The sequence below is a fragment of the Carettochelys insculpta genome, chromosome 23 (genome assembly GCF_033958435.1).
Source record: "Carettochelys insculpta isolate YL-2023 chromosome 23, ASM3395843v1, whole genome shotgun sequence".
In the NCBI taxonomy this organism is placed as follows: Eukaryota; Metazoa; Chordata; order Testudines; family Carettochelyidae; genus Carettochelys; species Carettochelys insculpta.
Window position 1 is genome coordinate 22,226,626 of NC_134159.1, and position 23,271 is coordinate 22,249,896.

General features: G+C 61.8%; 1 protein-coding gene across 2 annotated transcripts in view; it reads left to right on the plus strand.

The window, feature by feature from the left end:
- The window catches only part of ESPN (espin), a 96,920-nt gene that overhangs the window by 38,869 nt on the left and 34,780 nt on the right, over positions 1-23,271 (plus strand). For both annotated transcript variants that reach the window (XM_074975563.1, XM_074975562.1), the window contains exons 8-11: positions 120-421; positions 5,542-5,561; positions 19,389-19,530; positions 19,983-20,175. In XM_074975563.1, the coding sequence (XP_074831664.1) occupies positions 120-421; positions 5,542-5,561; positions 19,389-19,530; positions 19,983-20,175 (657 nt within the window). The remainder of the gene's footprint in view (positions 1-119; positions 422-5,541; positions 5,562-19,388; positions 19,531-19,982; positions 20,176-23,271) is intronic.

Sequence of the window (23,271 nt, forward strand, 5' to 3'; positions counted from 1 at the left end):
TGAGCTGGGGTGGGAGCTGCATGCTGAACCAGGGCAGGAGCTGCAGAAGCTGTGGCAGAGCCCTGGTCTCTATCTCAGTGGGCAGATTTTAGATGGGGAGCCTCCGTCTTCCTGCACAGCTGCCCTGATTGGGGTCTTCTCTCCTGCAGGGGTACCTGAGACTGTGATAACGGACATGCAGACGTACATGGACATGCTCAACCCGGAGATCCGGCCAAGTGACGGCAAAAGGGAAGCCGAGGGGCCTCCACCTCCTCCCCCCTGTTTTCCCCCTCCTCCACCGCCCCCCAACTCCAAGCTTCCCCCACCTCCCCCTGGCTACCCTGCCCCAGAGCCCCCCGAGGCCCAGCACATGGCAGAGATGTATGTGCAAGCCAAGAACAACCTCCGCCACGTGGAGAGTGAGGTGCTGAAAAAAGAGGTAAGTCCCACAATGCTGTGGGCTCTACAGAGCCAGCCGGGCCGGGTCACACTGCAAAGGCATCTTCCCCTGGGCGGGCAGGCCCGGTGGCAGGTGCCCTGGCCTCACTGGGGTTGGGGCACGCAAGGCGGCTCATCGGTGTGAGCAGTGACTGACCCGACGAGGCACTGCCCTGCTACAGTGGCTTCAGGACAGGGTTGTGGGCACAGCCCCAGTGCCCTCTGGGCCAGTGAAGCCCCTGAGCTGCCCTGGGCTCAGGAAGCAGGCCCAGGAGGTGCATGTGGCAGGAGAAGGGTCTGGAGGGTTCAGGTCTAGGTTAGGGCTTGAAGAGCAAGTGGAGAAGGTCCCCTGTCCGTTTCCATCTGCACAGTCGTCCAAGCGCCCCAAGCTACGGACTCCCACGGGGAGGCTCCTGGTCACGCACTGCCCAGGTCTGAAGGATGCTAGCGCCACAGTCCAGGGAGAGGCAGAGCTCAGCACCGCGGTGCAGGGAGAGGCAGAGCTCAGCACCAGGGTGCAGGGGGAGGCAGAGCTCAGCACCGCGGTGCAGGGAGAGGGAGAGGCAGAGCTCAGCACCGCAGTGCAGGGACAGGCATAGCTCAGCACCGCGGTGCAGGCGGAGGCAGAAGGAGAGCTCAGCACCGCGGTGCAGGGACAGGCAGAGCTCAGCACTGCGGTGCAGGGACAGGCAGAAGGAGAGCTCAGCACCGCGGTGCAGGCGGAGGCAGAAGGAGAGCTCAGCACCGCGGTGCAGGGGGAGGCAGAGCTCAGCACCGCGGTGCAGGGAGAGGCAGAGCTCAGCACCACACTACAGGGAGAGGCCGAGCTCAGCACCGCGGTGCAGGGGGAGGCAGAGCTCAGCACCGCGGTGCAGGGAGAGGCAGAGCTCAGCACCGCGGTGCAGGGAGAGGGAGAGGCAGAGCTCAGCACCGCGGTGCAGGGGGAGGCAGAGCTCAGCACCGCGGTGCAGGGGGAGGCAGAGCTCAGCACCGCGGTGCAGGGGGAGGCAGAGCTCAGCACCGCTGTGCAGGGAGAGGCAGAGCTCAGCACCGCGGTGCAGGGAGAGGGAGAGGCAGAGCTCAGCACCGCGGTGCAGGGGGAGGCAGAGCTCAGCACCGCGGTGCAGGCGGAGGCAGAGCTCAGCACCGCGGTGCAGGGGGAGGCAGAGCTCAGCACCGCGGTGCAGGGGGAGGCAGAGGCAGAGCTCAGCACGGCATAGGGGGGCTCGCCAGCATTTTTCCTGTGGCTCTGTGCTGACCAGTCTGCCCTGAGCGCAGCCTAGAGCTGTACAGTTCTGCTAGTGATGCTGCAGCCTGGCCCTGGGCATTTGTGCCCTCTGCCCCCGCAAGGCGTGGTCGCTGTTGGTGTGCAGCGATCTGCTACCCGTCCAGTAACGTCCTGGGGAAGGGGCCTCTGCCCAGTCGCTGCCCCCCCGTACCATGCTGAGGAGCACCAATGCACGGCGGACAAGGGGACCTGCAGGTGCTGCCAGGCCTCGCTGCTGTTGGGTCTGGTGCCTGGCTGGTGCTGCACTCTGCCGGCACTGGAGAATGTTTATGGCCAGGGATGGAGGTGGCTGCGTGGTGCTGAGCCTGCATGTCAGGCGGCAGGCTGGCCCCTCTTTCCCCGGGACATGGGTGTGCACTGCCAGCCTGGCCCAATGCCTGGCTCCGTGAGGGCGGTGCCGGGCTGTGGGCGGTCGCCAAGGTGAGCAGGAGGATGCCAGGAACCACAACAGTAGCTCTTTGTGCAGCCCGGGTGCCCGCAGCTCTCCCCTGCACTGCTCCCGGGAACACGATGGCCAAACTTCTCCTTTGCTGAATTGCGCCTGGGCCGGCGCAGGGCAGGACACGGAGGCGATTCCAGTGCAAAGGGCACTGAAAAACTTAACCCTGCCTTGGCCCCCAGCATGGGCTGGGGCACAGCACCCTCCACCCGCTTGGACGAACTCATTCACCGAGTGGTGCACAGCCAGCCCTGGGGGCTCACTTCCTCCATCCCCGCAAAATGGCCCCACTCTAGGCCCTGAGCCTGGGCCCCCCGGGAGCCCGGCCTGGGGCAGCAAGTGCTGTCTCCACACCTCCTTCCTCCACGCTCGCTGCTGGGCTGGGGCACTGGAGCTGCACTGATGTGCGTTGCTCAGCAGAGAGGGACTGTGACCGTGTCACTGCCCTTTGCCTGTCCCAGCGTGGCCACTCACTGCAGCCCCCCGCTCATGGCTTGACGCTGTCTGACGGGTCTTCCAACAGGCCTGCTCCTGGGGTGTCAGGGACTTGCTGTGCCCCAGCCTATGCATGGAATTCCCACGTCCCTGGCCCTTTAGCATGTGACTCCTCATCCCTGCAGAGCAGAGGGGCAGGGGGGGGCAGCCTGCCTGGGAGCAGTCAGCATGCCAAGAGCTTGCCACAGGGCCCAGCTGGCTCCGTTTGCCCATTGGCAGGGGCCAGGACATGCCTCGGTTGTTCCACAGATGCTGGCCAGGTGCCCCAAAGTCAGCACCCCTGGGTGCTTCCCTCAGGCCTTGCCTGAGAGCCCTGGTCGGGGGGGGCAGAGCCATGAGCTGTCAAAACCTCACGGAGGAGCGGTCGGGATCTAGCAAGAGGCAGAGGCTGCTATGCTTGCTCCGTTGCCCGCCCTCGCAAGAGGATTTGCCCTGGGCATGTGGGGCCATGCCAAGTGCAGTCACGTGGCTCTGCCCAATGTGGCCAAGCAGGGCTCCAGGACCTCCTGGCCTGGCTTGGCCTGGCCAGCAACCCCCAGCCCCAGGGGCCTCCCAGCAGGAGGCTGCCTGGCGCAATGCCTGGAGAGTGCTCGGCTTCCAAGGCCCTAAGGTTCCCAGCAGCAGTGTGCACGACTTTGGCCCAACGCGGTGCAGCGAAGGCTGGCCAGAGAGGGCCTACCTCTAACAGGGGTGCCGGGTGCAGTGAGCACAGGATGCACGCCAGGCTTTCTGTGGCAGGAGACCCAGGCCTTGGTATCTGCAGTGCCAGGAGAGTGGGGCAGAGCCCATCAGGAGAGCAGGCATGGGCTGGGTGTCATGGGAAGTGGCACAGCCCCCCAGTGTGCCCATGCAATGGGGCCAAGCCCATGCCACACCGGGGGGCAGACTGTCTGCAGTGAGAGGCGGGTCCACGCTACCCATGCGGCCCTGCTTTCCCCAAGGCCGAGGGGGAAGCAGTGGCACAGGGCCCAGCTGGAGGGGCCCTGGGAGGCCTGTAGAGGCTGCGTGCCCTGCCCTCGGGGTTCTGTACCTCAGCACCAGCCCCTCAGGCTCGGGGCCCACCCGTGAGGCGTGGGCTTGGCTGTCCAGGCCCACCACTGGCAGTGCTCTCGGCACAGGGGCGGCTGGGTGGTGCTGGCTGGGCTCTGGCATGAGCGGCTGGGGAGTAAGCGAGTTGGGACCTCAGGAAGAGTCGGCTGTGCAAGCAGTGCTCGGCCTCGTGCCGGTGCAGCACAGATACCGCTGCTGGAAAGAAATACCCCAGTGTCCAATTTCTCTTCAGTGTGACTCCCTCCGCCACCGGCCCGTCAGCGGAGAAGCCCCAGCTCAGCACACAGCAGGCCCCAGCTTCAGCTCTCATTAGCCCCAGCCCTCCCAGGAGGGGAGAGCCGGCCTCGCCTTGCTGGGGACATGAGACGAGGGCCACCACCTACCAGCCCAGGGATGGCCGGTGTGCGGGCCAGGGGGCTGTTTAAGTGGCAGTGCATTCGGGGGGATGCTGGTGTCTCTTTCTATTGCCTGGGCCTTGTGGGCCGGGGGGCAGCCGGGCTGGCGTGAGACATCCCTGGAGGCAACCAGCGACGCTGGGTCAGAGCCTGGCACAATGTGACCCCGCCCCCCGCCAGCCTCCTGGGGTACCCCTACCCCAGCTCACCTCGCCCTGCACAGCAATGCACTACACCTAGACTTTGGTAAAGTACTTGGTATAGTATCACATGACCCTCTTATCAGTAAACTAGGGATATGCAGCCTCGATGGGGCTACTGTAAGGTGGGTGCATAACTGGCTGGATAACCAGTCCCCGCGAGTAGTTATCAGTGCTTCACAATCAGGCTGGAAGGGCCTAACAAGTGGGGTTCTACATGGGCCAGTTTTGGGGCCAGTTCTGTTCAATATCTTCATCAGTGATTTAGCTAACGGCATAGAAAGTACGCGTATTACGTTTGCAGCTGATGCCAAGCTGGGAGGGGTTACAACTGCTTTGGAGGACAGGGTCAGAAATGACCTGGACAAACTGGAGAAATGGCCTGAGGTAAATGGGCTGACGTTCAATAAGGACAAATGCAAAGTGCTCCACTTAGAGAGGCACAGTCAGTGTCACACACACAAAGTGGGAAGCGACTGTCTAGGCTGGAGTCCTGTGGAAAGGGACCTGGGGGTCAGAGTGGACCACAAGCTGAGTAGGAGTCAACAGTGTGACACTGTTGCGAAAAAAAGCAAACATGATTCTGTGATCCATTGACAGGTGTGTTGTGGACAAGACACAAGAAGTCATTCTTCCGCTCTGCTTTGCGCTGGGGAGGCCTCAAGTGGAGGGCCACGGCCAGTTCTGGGCACCGCGTTTTAGGAAAGATGTGGAGAAATTGGAAAGGGCCCAGAGAAGAGCAGCTAAAATGGTTAAAGGTCTAGGAAATGTGACCCATGGGAGACGATTAAAAGAACTGGCTTTGCTTAGTTGGAAAAGAGAAGGCTGAGCGGGGGCATGAAAGCAGCTTTCAAATGCCTGAAAGGGTGTTACAAGGAGAAGGGAGAAAACTTGTTCTCCTTGGCTGCTGAGGATAGGACAAGAAGCAATGGACTTAAACTGCAGCAAGGGAGGTTTGGGCTGGACAGTAAGAAAAAGTTCCTAACTGCCAGGGTGGCAGAGCACTGGAATAAGTTGCCGAGGGAGGTTGTGGAATCTCCATCACTGGAGATATTGAAGAGCAGGTTAGACAGACACCTGCTGGCGATGGTCTGCTCCATCCTGCTGTGAGGGCAGGGGACTGAACTTGATGACCTCAAGGCCCCTTCCCATTCTGTGATTCTAGACTCTGTGCTCTGGCTTCCCAGTCCCCTAGCGCTGAGCAGTCTAGCCACACCACCTCTTGCCCACAGCGCTGGCTCCAGGCGACAGCAGTTGGGAAGTTGCCATGGGCAGTGGCTGTTCCAGCAGGCAGAGGGGAGCAGGAATGCCAGTGTGCTCTGCAGTGAGCCCAGGACCCTGCTTCCTTCTGGAACAAGCCCCAGCCTGGAGCACCGACAGCTGTCGATGGCTCTTACCCTGCTGGTGGACTGTGGGCCCATGAGTCCCTGTGCTAGCCCCAGTCCTGCAACCAGAGCTGGGCCAGGCGGGATTTGGGTGCAAGGGGTGCAGCAAACAGCCAGGAGAGGTGTCCCTGGGCTCCACACTTGGGGTCCCTTTCACCCCCACCATCTCAAGCCAGCCAGCTCCTGTAACAGCTGGGCTGGACCAAGTCCTCTGCCCAGCTCTCCCAAGGAACTGTGCCCCTGAGGGGAGCCTGCCCAAATGGATGTGCCCAGCAGGGAAACTGCCCCCTGCGTGGAGTTGGAACTGTAACCCCTCTGAGGAGCTCTGATGAAGGGTCGTCTGCTTGCTCCCTCCATGCCCAATGTCTGAATTAACCCAGATAATGATCCCTGCAGCTGGAGGCTCATTAACTATTGAACATGCCTGCTTTCAGCACAGCCCAGAGAAAAGAGACGCCAGCAGCTGAGCCAGCCGCCGGGGACTCGATGGCGAAATAGCTAAACAAGGCGAATAGGGCAGAGGGGTGAGATGCCAGAGCTGCAGAGCAGGAAGCCCAGTGCCACTTCCAGGCTATGGGGCACAGCTTGCCAGCACCAGGAGAGCTTCCCGGACTGTCTCTCTTCCCCTGACGGGCTGCTCCACCAGCTGCAAGGGTTAGCACACGCAGCGGCTTGTGCAGGTTGAGTTTACAACCTAGCAAAGAATCACTTTGCCTCCCTGGGGCCAGTGCTCTCCCTCTTTCTCCCCCCCATGTGTGGAATACATTTGGTTCTGTAGTAACAGAGAGGGAGCCGTGCTAGGCTATACACTACCAAAACAAAGAGCAGTCAAGTAGCACTTTAAAGACTAGCAAAATGGTTTATTAGGTGAGCTTTGGTGGGACAGACCCACTTGGGGGATGCCTTGCCCACTTGAGTCTGTCCCACGAAAGCTCACCTAATAAATTATTTTCCTAGTCTTTAAAGTGCTACTTGACTGCTTTCTTTTTACATTTGGTTCTGTGCACCGAGGCACATGGAGGTGGCATTTGAGTCTCTCCTGGGTGGCTGCCCAAGGGCACAGCTTACAGCGGGCCTGGCTTAGCTGCCGAGGGCCTTACTGTACATATGCAAAGTACATTTGCATGTGCTACAGAGAGCTGGCGCAAACCGTTATGGAGGAGGAAAGTTCTGGAGCCACAGCAGCCAGGAGAGATGCTAACAGATGTCTGCCAGGCACACTGCCCACTCGCAGGTGCATGGAAGGGTGTTCCTGCCTGCCCAGCAAATGGCCACTGGCCTCCCGACTCACTCTCCTGGGCTGCGTGCAACAGGGCTGAAACCCTTCCCCCCTAGACCGGCTGGGGGCTACGTGGCTATCGCTGTGTGCCCATCAGCCGCAGTGGCCTTGGACTGAGAGCTGCTTCCTGCCCCGCTGCTGTAATGCCATTGCCCATCCGGCCAGGGTGGCAGGAGCATGGACGAGCCTGCAGGGCTCTGCCTCTCCTCATGCACCTTTCTAGCCACTGTGCTGAAACAGGAGGGGGCGGGAAGCTAGCGCTGCCTCCGCAATGCCATTGCAGTGTGCGGACGGACCACAGCGGTACTGAGCTGGGCTGGCCAGCGCTCAGCTCTGTCCTGGAAGAGCAGGCACTGGGGCCATTAGGTGCAGGGCTTGTAAGTTGTATCCTGCTGCAGGGCCTGAGGGGCACAGCCCTCTATTCTTGGGTCCTGGGGGGTGAAACCCGAATGGGGACAGAGCCTGAGCCTGCAGTGGAGCCGTGCCGGTAGGAGAGGAATTGAGAAGAATTCCCAAGCCCACCGGCCCATGCTGGGAGAGAGCTGGCCAGGCACTCTCCACTTCCAGGCTTGCTCCCCCCGCTTACCAGCCACGGCCTCTCCTGGACAGAAGCCAGGTCAGAGGGAGCAGAGTGCCAGGCAGCTCCCTGGCAGAGAGCAGGACCACCGCAGCAGCACGTTCTGGCAGATGCCCACACTGGGACAGGGCCCTTGTCCTCTCACACCACCTCCAGAATATAGCCGGGGCCCACACAGCCTGGTGCGCCGGTGCACCCCCGCGTGGGGGCAGCAGGCCTGGCCTGCTTGCAGCTGCTGCGCAGTTCCCCTTCCAGCGAGGGCGTTCTGTGCTCTGCGGGGCGTGGGGGTGACGTGCGAAGTAGCTGGGCGGGGGAGATGTGCCCAAGTGAGGCCATGTACCGCTGGGCTCAACACCCACCCTTGTGCTTTGCGAAGGCCATGTGGTGTCTCACATACTCCTCTGGGAACCCCACCTGAGCCCTTACAGGCTGCACCTGGCCTAGCTCCTGCTACAGGGCAGAGACCCCAGCCCAGCAGCCAGAGCTCCCAACACCCAGAGGCTCCCGCCACTCTCCATGGGAGGCGGGGGTTCATTGCCGTTCTCTGTGAGAGGGGGTTCACCTCCATTCTCTGTGGGAGGGGGTTCACTGCCATTCTCCATGGGAGAGGGGTACACCGCCGTTCTCCGTGGGAGAGGGGTTCACCGCCGTTCTCCGTGGGAGAGGGGTTCACCGCCATTCTCTGTGGGAGGGGGTTCACCACCATTCTCTGTGGGGGAGGGGTTCACTGCCATTCTCCATGGGAGAGGGGTTCATTGCCATTCTCTGTGGGAGGGAGTTCACCGCCATTCTCCATGGGAGGGAGTTCACCGCCATTCTCTGTGGGAGGGGGTTCACTGCCATTCTCTGTGGGGGAGGGGTTCACTGCCATTCTCTGTGGGGGAGGGGTTCACTGCCATTCTCCATGGGAGAGGGGTTCATTGCCATTCTCTGTGGGAGGGGGGTTCACCGCTGTTCTCCGTGGGGGAGGGGTTCACTGCCGTTCTCTGTGGGAGGGGGGTTCACCGCTGTTCTCCGTGGGGGAGGGGTTCACTGCCATTCTCCATGGGAGAGGGGCTCATTGCCATTCTCCGTGGGAGAGGGGTTCACCGCCGTTCTCCGTGGGAGAGGGGTTCGCCACCGTTCTCTGTGGGAGCGTGGTTCGTTGCCGTTCTCGGCAGGCTGCCGACTGTTTTGAGAAGCAAGGCCATTAGCTGTTAGATTGATAGAGTCCAAGGCCAGAAGGGACCTCTGTGACCCTCTAGTCTGAGCTCCTGGGTAGCACAGGCCAGAGACGTGGCCCGAGTTAATTCCCATCTGAACGGGAGCCGGACTTTCAGTAAAACAGGCTGTCTCAGTGTACAATTGTCCTGTCATGGGGTTTCCGGGCACAGCTGGAGAAATCAACCCAGGGCAACTTTGCTTAAAGTCTGGGCTACTTGCAGCCCCAGGCTGGGATTTCCTTCTTGCTAAGGCAAATCCAACCAGCCACAGCAGTACTCCTGCTGCCAGCCAGAAGCCACACAAGCAAACCCACAGACTTCTCAGCCACTGAACCAGCCCAGACCAACAACCCCCACATTTAGGTGAGGGGCTCTTAAGCCTGTGTCACCCAACACTGCACAGGTTCTTCCAGACCCCACAGGTCCCAGCCCCAGATATAGACTTGGATCTCACCCAGACAACACACTCACCAGTTCTTTAGATCTAAATATCTAAAGATTGTTAGTACAAAAGAAAGAAGAGGGCTGGGAGGAGAGTTGCTGAAGCAGTACGTTACATCTGTCACAGCTACTGATGCAGCCACTGATGTTATTTGCTGATTCTTGAAAATCGCTGAATGTTCAGTTCAGGTTACATAGATTCAGTCATCCAAGCAGTGCAGATCCGGCCTGCTGGGGTCCACATGCTGGCACATGAAACCTTACAGACCAAAAGACAAAGGATCCAAGATGGACTTGGCTAAGTCCCCGCCATTGTTCTCTCTTTTTTATCTCTTGTGTTCCAGGACCAAGTCTCTTCTCCTTCCCATAAGCCCTTGAGGTCCGGCCCCACCTGGCTCAGGTGGGCTGTTGTGGCAAACTGCCACTGGATGAGTCCCAGGAGACAGTTTCCAATTTCCGAACTGGACCTGTTCCTTTGTCCCAGCCCAGGTCACCTCACCAGTGGCTGCATCAGTAGCTGTACCAGATGTAACGTACTGCTTCAGCAACTCTCCTCCCAGCCCTCACAGTCATCTGGAATGTGGATTCGGTGTCTGAGCACCTGGTTTCCACCCTATTGTTCAGCCCAGTGTCGTGCGGGGGGGGGGGGGGGGGGTGAGCTCACACCTCCCATTGTGAAGCTCAGCACTGAAACATTTTCTAACACAGCCACAGAGCTAAGACCTCTAACGTCACCTCCATGCACGATACAGACGTGCAAGTGGCACGCATGGATTCAGGGCATCGTCAGCGTTCATCAGACACCTCTGGGGCCAATAGCCACGTGAGGCGCTAAAATGGTTTCCAGACCCAGTATAAAAACCCAGCCTCGTGGCGTGGCAAATCCAACACAACCCTCACTAAGATGTTCCAGCAGCGAATTACCCTCACTGCTGACAACCTGCTCCCTCTCTCCAGCAGACTTTGTGTAGCTCCAGCTCCAGCTCCCAGCCCCAGGGTCTTGTTAGCCCTTGGTCCAGCTGGCCAGCGGCAGGGGGCAAAGGAGGTAGTCACACACAGGCCTAGCGTTTCAAAGGGGCCTGGAGCTGTGGGCTCATTGAACTGCCACAGCAGCGTTGCTCCCTCAGAGGAAGGGGAGACCAGTCCCACAGTCTGAGCAGTGCTAAGGGCTGACTGTCCTGGGCCCCACCCCTTCAGCCCTTGGCCCACCTCTTCTGGCGCACACAGCCAGGCCCCACCTCCCAGCTTGCCCTGGGGCCCCCAGTGACTGTTGGCCCCACTGCCTTGGTCGCAGACATTGACAGGCTGTCCATTGGCAGATGTCAGTATCATTGTCATTATCAGATGCTTGGACCCCAGTAGATAGATGCTCACAGATGTCGATCAGGTCCCGCCATAATTTTCTCCTTAAGCTATCGCTGTAAGACAGGTTTACTAACGCCTTGGCCTGGCTCACCCCTCTTGCAAGGTATCAGCGTCCCTCTGCACGTGCAGACCCCTGAGCTGGACAGCGGGTTCCAGCAGCAGCACGTAAGAGTTAGTCGTCGTTTTGCTGTGTCTCTTTCTCTCTCTCTCTCTCACACACACACAGGGACACCTACGTATGTAACGCTGTGAAACTTTAGCTGTCAAATGGGCAGCCCCTATTTTGCTGCATTCTCAGTGATCAATACCTGACAGAGCCCTGGGCACTGAAACGCAGCGTATTCCCATGGCGCATATGTGCGCATGCTCAGACGCCAGGTTGGGCACATCCTTAGTTCTAAACCCCGTCCATCACTGTCAGCTCCTGCAATTGCTTTAAAGCCAGTAAACAGTGGGGGAGCGACCCACCAGCCTAGGTCACGGCAGGGAGGGGGTGACAGAGCAGCAGTGTCTGCGCAGACTAGGGCGCCGGATATTCCCCTGCACTTGCTGAGCTGCGTTGCCATCGCCTCCCCCATGCTGTTCGTAGCGTGTCTCTCTGGCAGCACAAGCCATATGATGGCGGGGGGAGACAGGGGGCATTAGTCCAGCTAGTTTGAGATTAGCAGAATCAATAAACACTCCACTCCTCTGTGCATGGCTAATGGCTCATACAGCTGCCGGGCAGCCAGGCACCACATGAGTCACTGTATTCCCAGTGCACCCTCTGTTCTTGGGGTCATGCAGGCTCCCCAAGAAGCAAGGGCTGCAGGGGAACCTGGCACAGCTGCAGCGTCTGACGGGGGGGCAAGGGTGTGCAGGGAGCGGGGCCTGGGGAAGAGAGCTGCAGGCAGGAGGCCTAGGCAGAGTGAGCTTTGGCAGGTGGGCAGGGGGTGCAGGGTAATTCCTTGCAGACCTGCATGCCACCTGTGGGGACCCATCTGGGCTCCCTGACATGTTACCACAGTGTGTCAGAGACCTGCGCTGGGCCCTGCCCCTGTCCCAGCCCCAAGGAGCTGAGAGCCAGCCCTCCCTGCTCCGCCTCAGTGTGACGCAGCCCTTTAGCACACAAGCTGGGTGGCCCAGGAGGTACCTTGCAGACTGTTTTGGGCAGGGCCTGTTGTGTGTGTGCGTGTTAGCTCCCAGCCACGCAGGGCCCTGATTTCCATTCCACAGCCACTGCCCGAGGGCATCAGAGCCAAGTGCCTTCTAAGAGCCCAGGGCCTGTTTTGTGAGCCCTGGCAGCAGCATGATGCTCCTCCTGGCTGCCCAGGGCTGGCCCAGCGCCTGTGCTGAGGGGAGCACTGCCGGCAGGCAGGTCTGGGCCCTGGGACACTAACCGTGCCTGGCAGCATGGCTGAGAGATGCCGGCTGGAGCTTGGCTGCTCCGGGAGGTTGCCAGGGCAACACCAAATAGGAGCCGGGCAGCTACCCCAGCACAGCAGGGTTCAGCGCTGCAGGGAAGCAGGGTGCCGGTCCCCACTGGAATAGGAGAACCAGGGGCATCTCCTGTAGGGAGCATGGAGGGGTAGAAAACAGATACGCCCCGCCGGTGGAGTGTGGGCAGGGCCTCCTTACGCAGGACTGAGTGCACAAAGACAGAGGAGCTGGCAGAGTCCGAGCCAGGGTGTCCAGTGCTGGCAGGCAGAGACAGCTGAGCAGTGCCCCTGTTCCTCATTCCCTTGCAGGCAGGAGGAACCCAGACCTGGCATTGCCAGGCCAGCAAAGCCCCCACAGTATCAGCCGAGGGCACCGAGCGCCCTGCAGAGCCACACAGCTCAGCCACCAGCTGCGGTGAGCCGCCAGCTGCGCTTCACAAGGGCCACGGGTCTGGGTGGGACCCCGGGCAGCTGTCACAGGCGGCCTCGACATCCTACCCCTGTACAAATGTGCCCAGCTCGTCAGAGCCTGCCAGGTGCCAGTTTGTAAGTGTGCCCGTTCGTGCCCCGGGAGCTGATCCCGCACCTCACACCTCTGAGGCTGTGCGCGCACTTACAAGGTTACGTCTACACTGCCTGCAAACAGCACCTCCGGTGGCGTTCACCCACAGCCCAAACCGTCTGCCACCTCGGACCTGGCCACCTTCGCCCCTGCACTGGGCGCTCCACTTGGGAGCCAATTCACCTGCAGCCACACCACCCCCGCTGTGGCCCTGCTCCTTCAGCACAAAGCAGGACAGACGGCGCAGCTGGCATTGGCATGTGACCTGTGCGGCAGCTGCACTTGTGTCCTGACCCCAGTGCCTCTGTCCAGGATGGCCTCAGGACCGGGGCCAGCCCCGCAGGGGTATGCAGGGCACCGAGCGGGTGGGCAGCTCACCAAGGAGGCCAGTGGCTGCCCTGGGGCTCACGCTGACCCCCCGGTCCCAGGGGCGTGCTGGCAGGAGCCAGAGCAGCACAAAGGCTCAGCAGTGGGATGCTGCGTGCGGAGCAGGACTTTCGAGATGCCCATTTGAAGGTTAATCTTTAGTTATGGTTTTGTGAAGAGAAATGGGAGCTGCTGCCTCACGATTGGCCAGTGCCACCAAGTGATGTCACTGCCAGGTGAGCCGATAGGTGTGGGCGATTCATTGGAGAGCAGCTGTAACCGGAGAGGCTGGCTCAGGTAGCACAGGTGTGCTGGGGACAGGTATCAGGTGGCACTTTTGTTTCAGGCAGGCAGGTTGAGTGGGTCTGAGCCTCGCTAGACTCAGGTAAGAGGGGCTTTTCCTTTACCCTCCAGCAGGTCCCAGCGAGCAGAGGGTCTTGGCAGGGAGCTCTTGCTGTGCTTTGCTCTCCCGTGGGGCTGGCCCCAGTGCAGGGAGCATTTGGTGCCCTGCTACAGACTGGGGTGGGGCTCTGCCACAGGGGTCCTGACCACGGCCGGGTGGGGAGTTACAAGGAATCGCCTTGGAGAGTGCTTATGTTGTTACAACTGCAGCAGCTGGTTGAGGGGGGAGCAGGGTGGGACCAGAGGAGGACATGGGGGGTCTCTGATGGCTGCTCATGGGGTGGGGGGTACCAGTGTCTCAGCAGGGGGCTCCCAGGAGGCTCTCTCCCCTTGTTTGTGCCCCAACCCATGTGCCGCTGAGGAGGCAGGAGTGGGGAGCTGTCCCAGGCACCCCGTGGGTGGGACGGACCCTCTGGGGCAGTCTGTGAGGAATGGAACACATGCCTGGCTGTCTGTCCGGCAGCACTGCCCAGCTTGCACCTGCATGTGGTGCCCCGAGATACTGGCGCCCCGGGAGCACAGGGCTGTCCAGGGGTGCAGCTGGTCCCTGTCCATCTGTCTGTCCTCATCAACCCTAGGGAGGAGGCACGGGCCCTGTGCCTGGCACCTGAGTGCTTAGCATGTTGGATTCCTAGCACTTGCACTTTCAGGCTGATGTGTCCTCAAGGACTTTCTCCATTCATGCTGGGTATCTGGGGGCAAAGGAGAAGCACCGGGGGCGAGTGCTTGGCATGTGTTAGTCTCTCCTCCCCTTCCCGCACTTGCACTTTCAGGCTGATGGGCCTCCAGGCTTTTCTGCATTCCTCCCCCGTATCTGGGGGCAAAGTAACACCCATGGGCTTCACGTGAGTCTCTCCTCCCCTTCCCGCACTTGCACTTTCAGGCTGATGGGCCCTCCAGGAGTTTCTCCATTCATCCCAGGTATCCGGGGGCAAAGTCAGAGTCCTGTGGGCAAGGGTGTCCGTCAGGCCAGGCACACGCAGGAAGGCTGCCCTGCGTTCCCCTGCTGCCCCGCCAGGTCAGCCCTTATCTCATGCACATCCCTGCAGGGACCCAGCACTTGTCAGACTCTTCCACTCATCTCCTGGGGGACGCATCTGCTGCTCACGCGAGATTCCTACAGCTCCTGCCGTCAGATCTCTGCTCCCATGTGAGAGCTCTTACCCAGCAGGGCTATTGCCTGGCCGGGAGCTTGCTGCCACCGCACCAGCATGGCTTTCTAGCTGGCTTGCATCTTCCCAAGGCATCTGTATTTGGGAAACGAAAAGGGAGAGCTCTCCTCTTGGGAGCTACCAGCCTGCTTGTTCGCGACAGCCTTGCTGCAGGAAGTTGGCAGGTGTTGCCAGCTTTAGCAGTTCCCACTTTGCTGAGCATCTGCCACTAGCCATAGCTGAGTCACTGGCAGTCAAACAAGGGGCCTCGTCACTCGCAGAGCGGGAAGGACTTCCCAGAACCAGTTGCCACTAACTCGCTCGGTCTGTTAGAAGAACACAGCCCCCTTGGCATTCACATGGCCATGCTGTGCATGTGCCCAGGAGTCATTGGAGCTGTGTTGCCTTGCTAAGGAGCATATTCTGACTCCCTCACTTGCATTATTCTGGCTTCTTCTTGGTTTAACTGAGAGCAGAATGGGGCCTTGAGTCCAAAGGAGACCATGTGAGCGGCACCTAGGCAATTACCAATGCAGATTGACCTGTTTAACGTCCCAGCCATACGAACCACAGCCATGCAAAGTCGTATGCAAGCGGGGAGGCAGAAATGGATGCAAATAGCCTGGCCCCTGGAGAAAAGGGAGTGTGAGCTAAGTCCAGGCCTTGCAGTTTCAGCTGCAAAGATGCAGCAGCAGTTCTCCACTGTGCTTCTGGGGGTGTCCCATTCCCGTGGGCTGGCGCTGCCTGGCTGCAGGAGGGCTCACACCTGGGAAAGGGGAGACTTGCCACGCCCCAGTGGCTCAGCACAAGGCCTGGACCGTGGCCTGGGGGACAGAGCTCTAGGTCTGGTCTGTATTTGGCCTCTGAGTGCCTCCTCACTAATATCTTTACCCCAGCTCACTGCTGTGCTGCAGGGCAGGACACTCCCAGCAGGGGACCAAGACAGTGAAACTTTGCCTCCCGAGTCCCAGCCGGGTGCCCAGCCACAGAGCAGGCTTCCCAAGAGCACATCAGACGTAGCCAAGCAGGACACCAAGTCAGATTTGGGGGGGTGGGGATCTGTGCATGCTGCAGTGGGGGGGAAGCGAGGGCCTGGGGGCCAGACTTAGGACAGTGGCTTCAGAATGCTCAGTACAAGCCACGCAGCAAAGTGGGGGAGAGGTGGATCAACTCTGTCTCTACCTCCCCACACTGCACCCCCAACACTTCACTTCTTTCCGGGGGTTACTTGGCACTTGAAGGCCTCTCCCAAACCCAGAGTCTCAGCAAGTGGCTGACAGGAGCCCTGTGTCTTAATTCCTGCGTAAGAGAAAGAAAATGAAATAAAGATTAGGTCCACTTAGGTCTAACATGAGCACGTTCTGGCAGCTCTCCTCCAGCACAGCGGGTAGGCTTCACTTTTCAATGCGTAGTCTCACTGTAACCACTGGGCTCTCTCAGCTCTGGGACAGCAGTGGGCTCTAGTGGGTTTTGGCAAGGGGCAGATACATCCGATTTCCATAGCAGAACCTCAGACTGGCAGCACTGGGTCAGACCAACAGTCCATCTAGGCCAGTGTCCTGTCTCTTGACAGAGGCCAATGCCAGGTGGTTCACAAGGAATTAACAGACGTGGTTCACACTCCATTGTCCATTCCCAGCTTCTGGCAAACAGAGGCTGGGGCACCATTCCTGCCCAGCCAGGCTAACAGCATTGAGGGACATGCCCTTCTTGAATTTACAGGTTGGGCCTTTCCACCAGCCCCTGGCAAAGAGTTCCCCAGGTTGACCATGAAGAAAGAACCTCTTTTGATTGTTTGAAATCTGCTGCCTATAAACGTTGTTGAGCGAGCGAGTGTCTTGTGTTCTGTTAGTGATGGAGAAAATCACATTTCCTTATTCAGCTTTCCCAGCGAGTCAGTATTTTCTAGACCTCGCCCATGTCCCGCACCCTTCAGTCTTTTCTTTTCCACGCTGGAAAGTCAGTCTTTGGAACCTCTTCTCATGTGGAAGCTGTTCCTCACCCCTAATCGTTCCTGTTGCCCTTCTCTGTCCCTTTTCCAAATTCATTGTCTTTCCTCAGCAAGGATCTGCAGGCAGTATTCGAGGGTGGACATGCCACGACTTTACACAGGGGCAATATATTTCCACCTTATTGTCTGTTCCTTTCCAAATGATTCCCAATACTCTGTTAGCTATGCTGACTGCCACAGCATGTTTTCAGGAAGTTCTTCACAGTGACTCCAAAATCTGTCTGGAGCGGTACCAGCTCAGTTAGACCCCACCATTTCGTATATCTACTTGGGGTTGCATTTCTTCATGTGCATCACTTTGCATTTATCAACCTTAAATTCCATCTGCCCTTCTGGTGCCCAGTCACCCAGTGCTGCAGGATCCCTTGGTAACTCTTTGCAGTCAGCTTTGCACTTAATTATTTTGAGTAATACAAATTTACGAATTAGTTGAACAGCAGTGGCCCCAGTGCAGGCCCCTGGAGACCCACTATGTATTCCTACCCTTTGTTTCCTATCTTTTAAGTGGCTTACCTGGCAATTATCAGAGAGGTAGCCACGTTAGTCTGTATCTTCAAAAACAACAACAAGTCCTGTGGCACCTGATAGACTGACAGATATTTTGGAGCATGAGCTTTCATGGGCAAAGACCTGCTTCATCAGATGCATGAGTGGGGGTGGGTTCAGAGAAGGATTTAAAGAGAGGGGCTCAGCAAAGGGGACAGGACCAAGTATACACAAGTATATATACAAGTATATTCCCTTCCCTTTCCTGAGACCCCTCTGAACCCTGCCCCCACTCACACATCTGACCAGGTGGGTCTTTGCCCATGAAAGCTTATGCTCCAAAATCTCAGTTAGTCTATCAGGTGCCACAGGACTTCTCGTTGTTTTTACCTGGCAATATTTTCATGATCCTCCAGTGACTTGAGTGACAGGCCTTTTGTTATCTTAATCAGCCCGCCTCCCTCTGTTCATAAAGCAACCCCCTGCCCCAAAGGCAAAGCTGGGAGCAGCACAAGCCCTGCTGCAGGTCAGAGCAGCCTCTGGAGCTGGAGCATGGGCTTAATTAACCTGAGCTCAAGTATGAAGTAGAGGGGTTTTAACTTGGGGGGTGCTACAGATCCTCTAACCCCCCCATGACATCCCTGCGCCCATGGGTGAGTCTCTTGCAGCAGTGCAGACCAGCTGCCCAAGGGCTCAGGACAGGCTCCAGTTTCAGGTGTTTACTGCATCCTAGAGCCCCCTGAGCAGCGAGCAGGTGGCCCTGCAGTGTAATGGGAGCACACTTCCTAGCCCGGCTTGAGGCTGCCCCAGCTCAGAACTCTGCTGCCTGCCCAGGTGAGCTGCTGGGTAACTCCCTCCCTTGGGGGCCAGGCATGCAGGAGGAAGCACGCTCTGGAGATTAGTGCACTCTGGCTAGGGCTGGTTCCAAGGGCCTTTGTGCTGTTTTCCTGCCACATCAAATCCAGGCCACTGATCTGTACTGCACAGCAAAGCCTGGGAGAGCTGCACTGTAGCAAGGCTTTAACACTGCTGCTCTTGCTGGCTCTTACTGCCTTAAGAACAGGGCCATTCACAGCAACCCTTGGGGCTGTGGGAAGCACCCAGCTTGGTCGGTGTTGCGGAGGGTTAAGCTGGGATTGAGTGCGGGGGTCCTGAGCTCCCCACACAATAGGTTATGAAAACTAAGGCTCATGCAGGTTCTTAGTGCCACGTGTAGGCCTGGCACCAGGGCCCTTCCCCCACTCCTGGGAACTAACCTGCTCCACGCTGCAGGAGGGGGAGTGTGGCTCAGTGTTCCCACTCACAGCTCTGCCGCCTGCGTGCTAGGCTGGTTCAGCGGCTGGCATTCCTGTCTGCCCAGCCCAGAGGGGCTCTAGGAGACACGCACGCAAACCATGGTGCCACCTACGCACTACCTGCCGTAATTAACAGTGGAAGAGCAGCTCCGAACTGGGTTATTTCTGCCAGGGAGAGGCTGTTGCTGGACCAGAGTCAGAATGTCCGTACAGCACCCAGCACACTGGGACTGGCCCTAGATCGGCCAGTGAGAGAAAGAAATGGCGACAGCCGTCGTGCTTTCGTTGTGCTGTGCACCAGCGTGCAAGCTGCAGCATGCTGGGTGAACCGGGGCTTGTGCAATGCACAAGGGCAAAAGCTGCACCTGTGGAGGTGGTGCTGGGCCTGGCTCAGGGTCCAGCTCTGCAGCAGACCCCCTGTGACCCAGAGCAAGTCAGGCAGTGCTGGAGGGGTGAGGCAGCTCCTCCTCACCCACACAGTGTCTGTTCCAGGCAGGGCCAGTCTCCCACCCCTGCATTTACAGCACCCAGCTTTCACAGCCTGGCGTCCCCAGGCCCTGCGCCATCTGCAGGCAAAGGCGACGCTCACTCAGCAGGAGGACGGGGGTTATGAGGCAACAGGGGGACAGCCTGGAACACACTGGTCAGCACAGGAGCCAGAAGCCTCAGTACCATCCATCTTGGGGAGATGGGCCTGGAGGGGTCCCTACACTGGGGCCCTGGTCCCCCTTCCTCCCTCTCCAGCCAGATGAGACTCCCCCTCCCATTTGCCCCCCCCAGTGCAACTGCCCAGTTCCAATTCAAATCAGCCAGGCCCCTCCTCCCTCCTCTGTCCCAGTTCCCAGGGGGAGGGAGGTGTCACCTGGTTGCCTAGGTCACAAAGGGCAGGGAGGGCCAGTGGGTATGTGTGAGAAATCACTACACTGGAGCCTCCATCCCCACTATGCACTGATGCTGTGCCTGGGGAAACTGAGGCACCCACCTTGGGTTACCACAGGACAGTAGCAAACACCTGAACCTAACCCAGGGAATGAAATCCCCACACCCCGACTTCATCACAGCAGCAAAGGGGGGACCTGCTGCCCGCTGGGACCTCCCCACTGGCCCCCTATGAAACCCCTCTGCCCCTCGCTGCTTGCAGTTATCAGCACACGACAGCAGCCTGGAAGGCCTGCGGCGGGTCGACTCCACCCGGAAATCCAGGAACTTCAGCAAGCAGCCCAGCACGGGGGACTACTACAGACAGCTGGACGGCAGTGCAGGGGAGCGGCCTGGCGGTGCGACCATGGCGCACAGCGAGGAGGTGAGCTGCTCCCACCATCTGCCCATCCTGTACTGGTCTCCGGGCCCTCGGCTGCAGAGCCTGAGCAGGTCTGACTGGATGGGCGGGCTGCTGGGCAGACCATGCTCACGCTCAGGGTGGGACACGCAGCACAGACTCCCCTCTTAGAGCCCTGTCCGGTGACGGCTCCAGGGCTGGGATGACATGGACCAGGGGGCTCCGTCTGGGTCCCTCTGCACAGAGGTTCACTGCCCTGCACCAGCCTGAACTGAGCATTGCTGGAGCAATGGCGGCTGCGGCCCTGGCAGCGGGCACAGCAGCTGCCTGCAAGACGGGCTTTGGCTGCCAGGCCTCGCATTACCAGCTCCTCCGGCCCATCTCTCGGGCTGTGCCGCAGGCAGCAACGGGCGAGGGCAGAGGGAGGATGCACTGCCGGCCTTGCCGCAACGTCTGCATGTCCTGCTTTGTTTAAGGTGTCCCTCCTTTGCAATGACACCGTGCACAACAGGAGCGCAGCCGAGAACAGGCCTGCCGGGGACATACCGCCCCCACCCCCGCCCCCTCCTCTTCCTGAGAGCGTCTGTCCTCCCCCACCGCCCCCTCCGCTGCCAAGCGAGACACCGATGGCCTCGTCCAGCCAGCGCCGCTCGTCTTCCTCCACGGGAAGTAAGTAGCAGTGCTCCGCAGGCGGCCTGGAGGAGGAGCCCGGGTGCTGCTCTCAGAGCTCTGGGCCTGGTGGCAGACCTTGGCGAGTCCTCGGCGGGGGACGACGCGGGCTCCTGGCAGCGCACCCTGGGAAAGGCTTGAGGGCTGGCACTGTGGCACAGGGTGTTGGGGAGCTCCGGGCAGGCGGGATCCGCAGAGACCCTGACTCAGCTGAGCTCTCCCCCAGCCTCGCTGCAGCGTCCCCTTACCATCGGCGGCACCCTCTCACCACGCCGGCTGCTCCGCGCCCGGGGGAGGACGGAGACCCTATCACAAAGGACGTCGCTGCTGAGTGGGCACCGCCGCACCACCCAGCTGGGGCACGGCTAAGGCGCTGGGCCCATTGCTGCGGGCACCGCTGGGGGTGTGGCAGGAAACAGGAACATCCCTCACACCCAGATGCGCCTCTCTGAGTGAAGCCCCCCTCAACCCAGCCGACCCTGGAGCTGGGCAGGGGGAGCTTCGTCAGAGCTGCACTTCTAAATGAAGCCTCCAGTGGGGGTCCTGAGCCTGCTCCCCACATCTGGGTTTTCCGCTCACCCTTGCTTTCAGCAGCAGGGCCCTGGGGGGAGCCCTGCTGGTGCCCCAGGGTTGGGCGTGGGGGGGGTGGCACAGGCAGAGAGCAGCAGGGTCCTGGGGAGAGCCCTGCCGGTGCCCCGGGGCTGGGCGTGGGGGGCGGCACAGGCAGAGAGCAGCGGGGCCCCGGGGCTGGGCGTGGGGGGTGGCACAGGCAGAGAGCAGCAGGGTCCTGGGGAGAGCCCTGCCGGTGCCCCGGGGCTGGGTGTGGGGGGCGGCACAGGCAGAGAGCAGCGGGGCCCCGGGGCTGGGCGTGGGGGTGGCACAGGCAGACAGCAGTGGGGCCCTCGGGGCTGGGCGTGGGGGTGGCACAGGCAGAGAGCAGCGGGGCCCCGGGGCTGGGTGTGTGGGTGGCACAGGCAGAGAGCAGCGGGGCCCCGGGGCTGGGCGTGGGGGGTGGCACAGGCAGAGAGCAGCGGGGCCCCGGGGCTGGGCGTGGGGGTGGCACAGGCAGAGAGCAGCGGGGCCCCGGGGCTGGGCGTGGGGGTGGCACAGGCAGAGAGCAGCGGGGCCCCGGGGCTGGGCGTGGGGGCGGCACAGGCAGAGAGAAGCGGGGCCCCGGGGCTGGGCGTGGGGGTGGCACAGGCAGAGAGCAGCGGGGCCCTCAGGGCTGGGCGTGGGGGTGGCACAGGCAGAGAGCAGCGGGGCCCCGGGGCTGGGCGTGGGGGTGGCACAGGCAGAGAGCAGCGGGGCCCCGGGGCTGGGCGTGTGGGTGGCACAGGCAGAGAGCAGCGGGGCCCCGGGGCTGGGCGTGGGGGGTGGCACAGGCAGACAGCAGCGGGGCCCCGGGGCTGGGCGTGGGGGTGGCACAGGCAGACAGCAGCGGGGCCCCGGGGCTGGGCGTGGGGGTGGCACAGGCAGAGAGCAGCGGGGCCCCGGGGCTGGGCGTGGGGGTGGCACAGGCAGAGAGCAGCGGGGCCCCGGGGCTGGGTGTGGGGGTGGCACAGGCAGAGAGCAGCGGGGCCCCGGGGCTGGGCGTGGGGGTGGCACAGGCAGAGAGCAGCGGGGCCCCGGGGCTGGGCGGGGGGGTGGCACAGGCAGAGAGCAGGGCGGCCCCGGGGCTGGGCGTGGGGGTGGCACAGGCAGAGAGCAGGGCGGCCCCGGGGCTGGGCGTGGGGGTGGCACAGGCAGAGAGCAGCGGGGCCCCGGGGCTGGGCGTGGGGGTGGCACAGGCAGAGAGCAGGGCGGCCCCGGGGCTGGGCGTGGGGGTGGCACAGGCAGAGAGCAGCGGGGCCCCGGGGCTGGGCGTGGGGGGTGGCACAGGCAGAGAGCAGCGGGGCCCCAGGGCTGGGCGTGGGGGTGGCACAGGCAGACAGCAGTGGGGCCCTCGGGGCTGGGCGTGGGGGTGGCACAGGCAGAGAGCAGGGCGGCCCCGGGGCTGGGCGTGGGGGTGGCACAGGCAGAGAGCAGGGCGGCCCCGGGGCTGGGCGTGGGGGTGGCACAGGCAGAGAGCAGCGGGGCCCCGGGGCTGGGCGTGGGGGTGGCACAGGCAGAGAGCAGGGCGGCCCCGGGGCTGGGCGTGGGGGTGGCACAGGCAGAGAGCAGCAGGGCCCCGGGGCTGGGCGTGGGGGTGGCACAGGCAGAGAGCAGCGGGGCCCCGGGGCTGGGCGGGGGGGTGGCACAGGCAGAGAGCAGGGCGGCCCCGGGGCTGGGCGTGGGGGTGGCACAGGCAGAGAGCAGGGCGGCCCCGGGGCTGGGCGTGGGGGTGGCACAGGCAGAGAGCAGCGGGGCCCCGGGGCTGGGCGTGGGGGTGGCACAGGCAGAGAGCAGCAGGGCCCCGGGGCTGGGCGTGGGGGGTGGCACAGGCAGAGAGCAGCGGGGCCCCGGGGCTGGGCGTGGGGGGTGGCACAGGCAGAGAGCAGCGGGGCCCCGGGGCTGGGCGTGGGGGTGGCACAGGCAGAGAGCAGCGGGGCCCCGGGGCTGGGCGTGGGGGTGGCACAGGCAGAGAGCAGTGGGGCCCCGGGGCTGGGCGTGGGGGGCGGCACAGGCAGAGAGCAGCGGGGCCCCGGGGCTGGGCGTGGGGGGCGGCACAGGCAGAGAGCAGCGGGGCCCCGGGGCTGGGCGTGGGGGTGGCACAGGCAGAGAGCAGGGCGGCCCCGGGGCTGGGCGTGGGGGTGGCACAGGCAGAGAGCAGGGCGGCCCCGGGGCTGGGCGTGGGGGTGGCACAGGCAGAGAGCAGGGCGGCCCCGGGGCTGGGCGTGGGGGTGGCACAGGCAGAGAGCAGCGGGGCCCCGGGGCTGGGCGTGGGGGTGGCACAGGCAGAGAGCAGGGCGGCCCCGGGGCTGGGCGTGGGGGTGGCACAGGCAGAGAGCAGCGGGGCCCCGGGGCTGGGCGTGGGGGGTGGCACAGGCAGAGAGCAGCGGGGCCCCGGGGCTGGGCGTGGGGGTGGCACAGGCAGACAGCAGTGGGGCCCTCGGGGCTGGGCGTGGGGGTGGCACAGGCAGAGAGCAGGGCGGCCCCGGGGCTGGGCGTGGGGGTGGC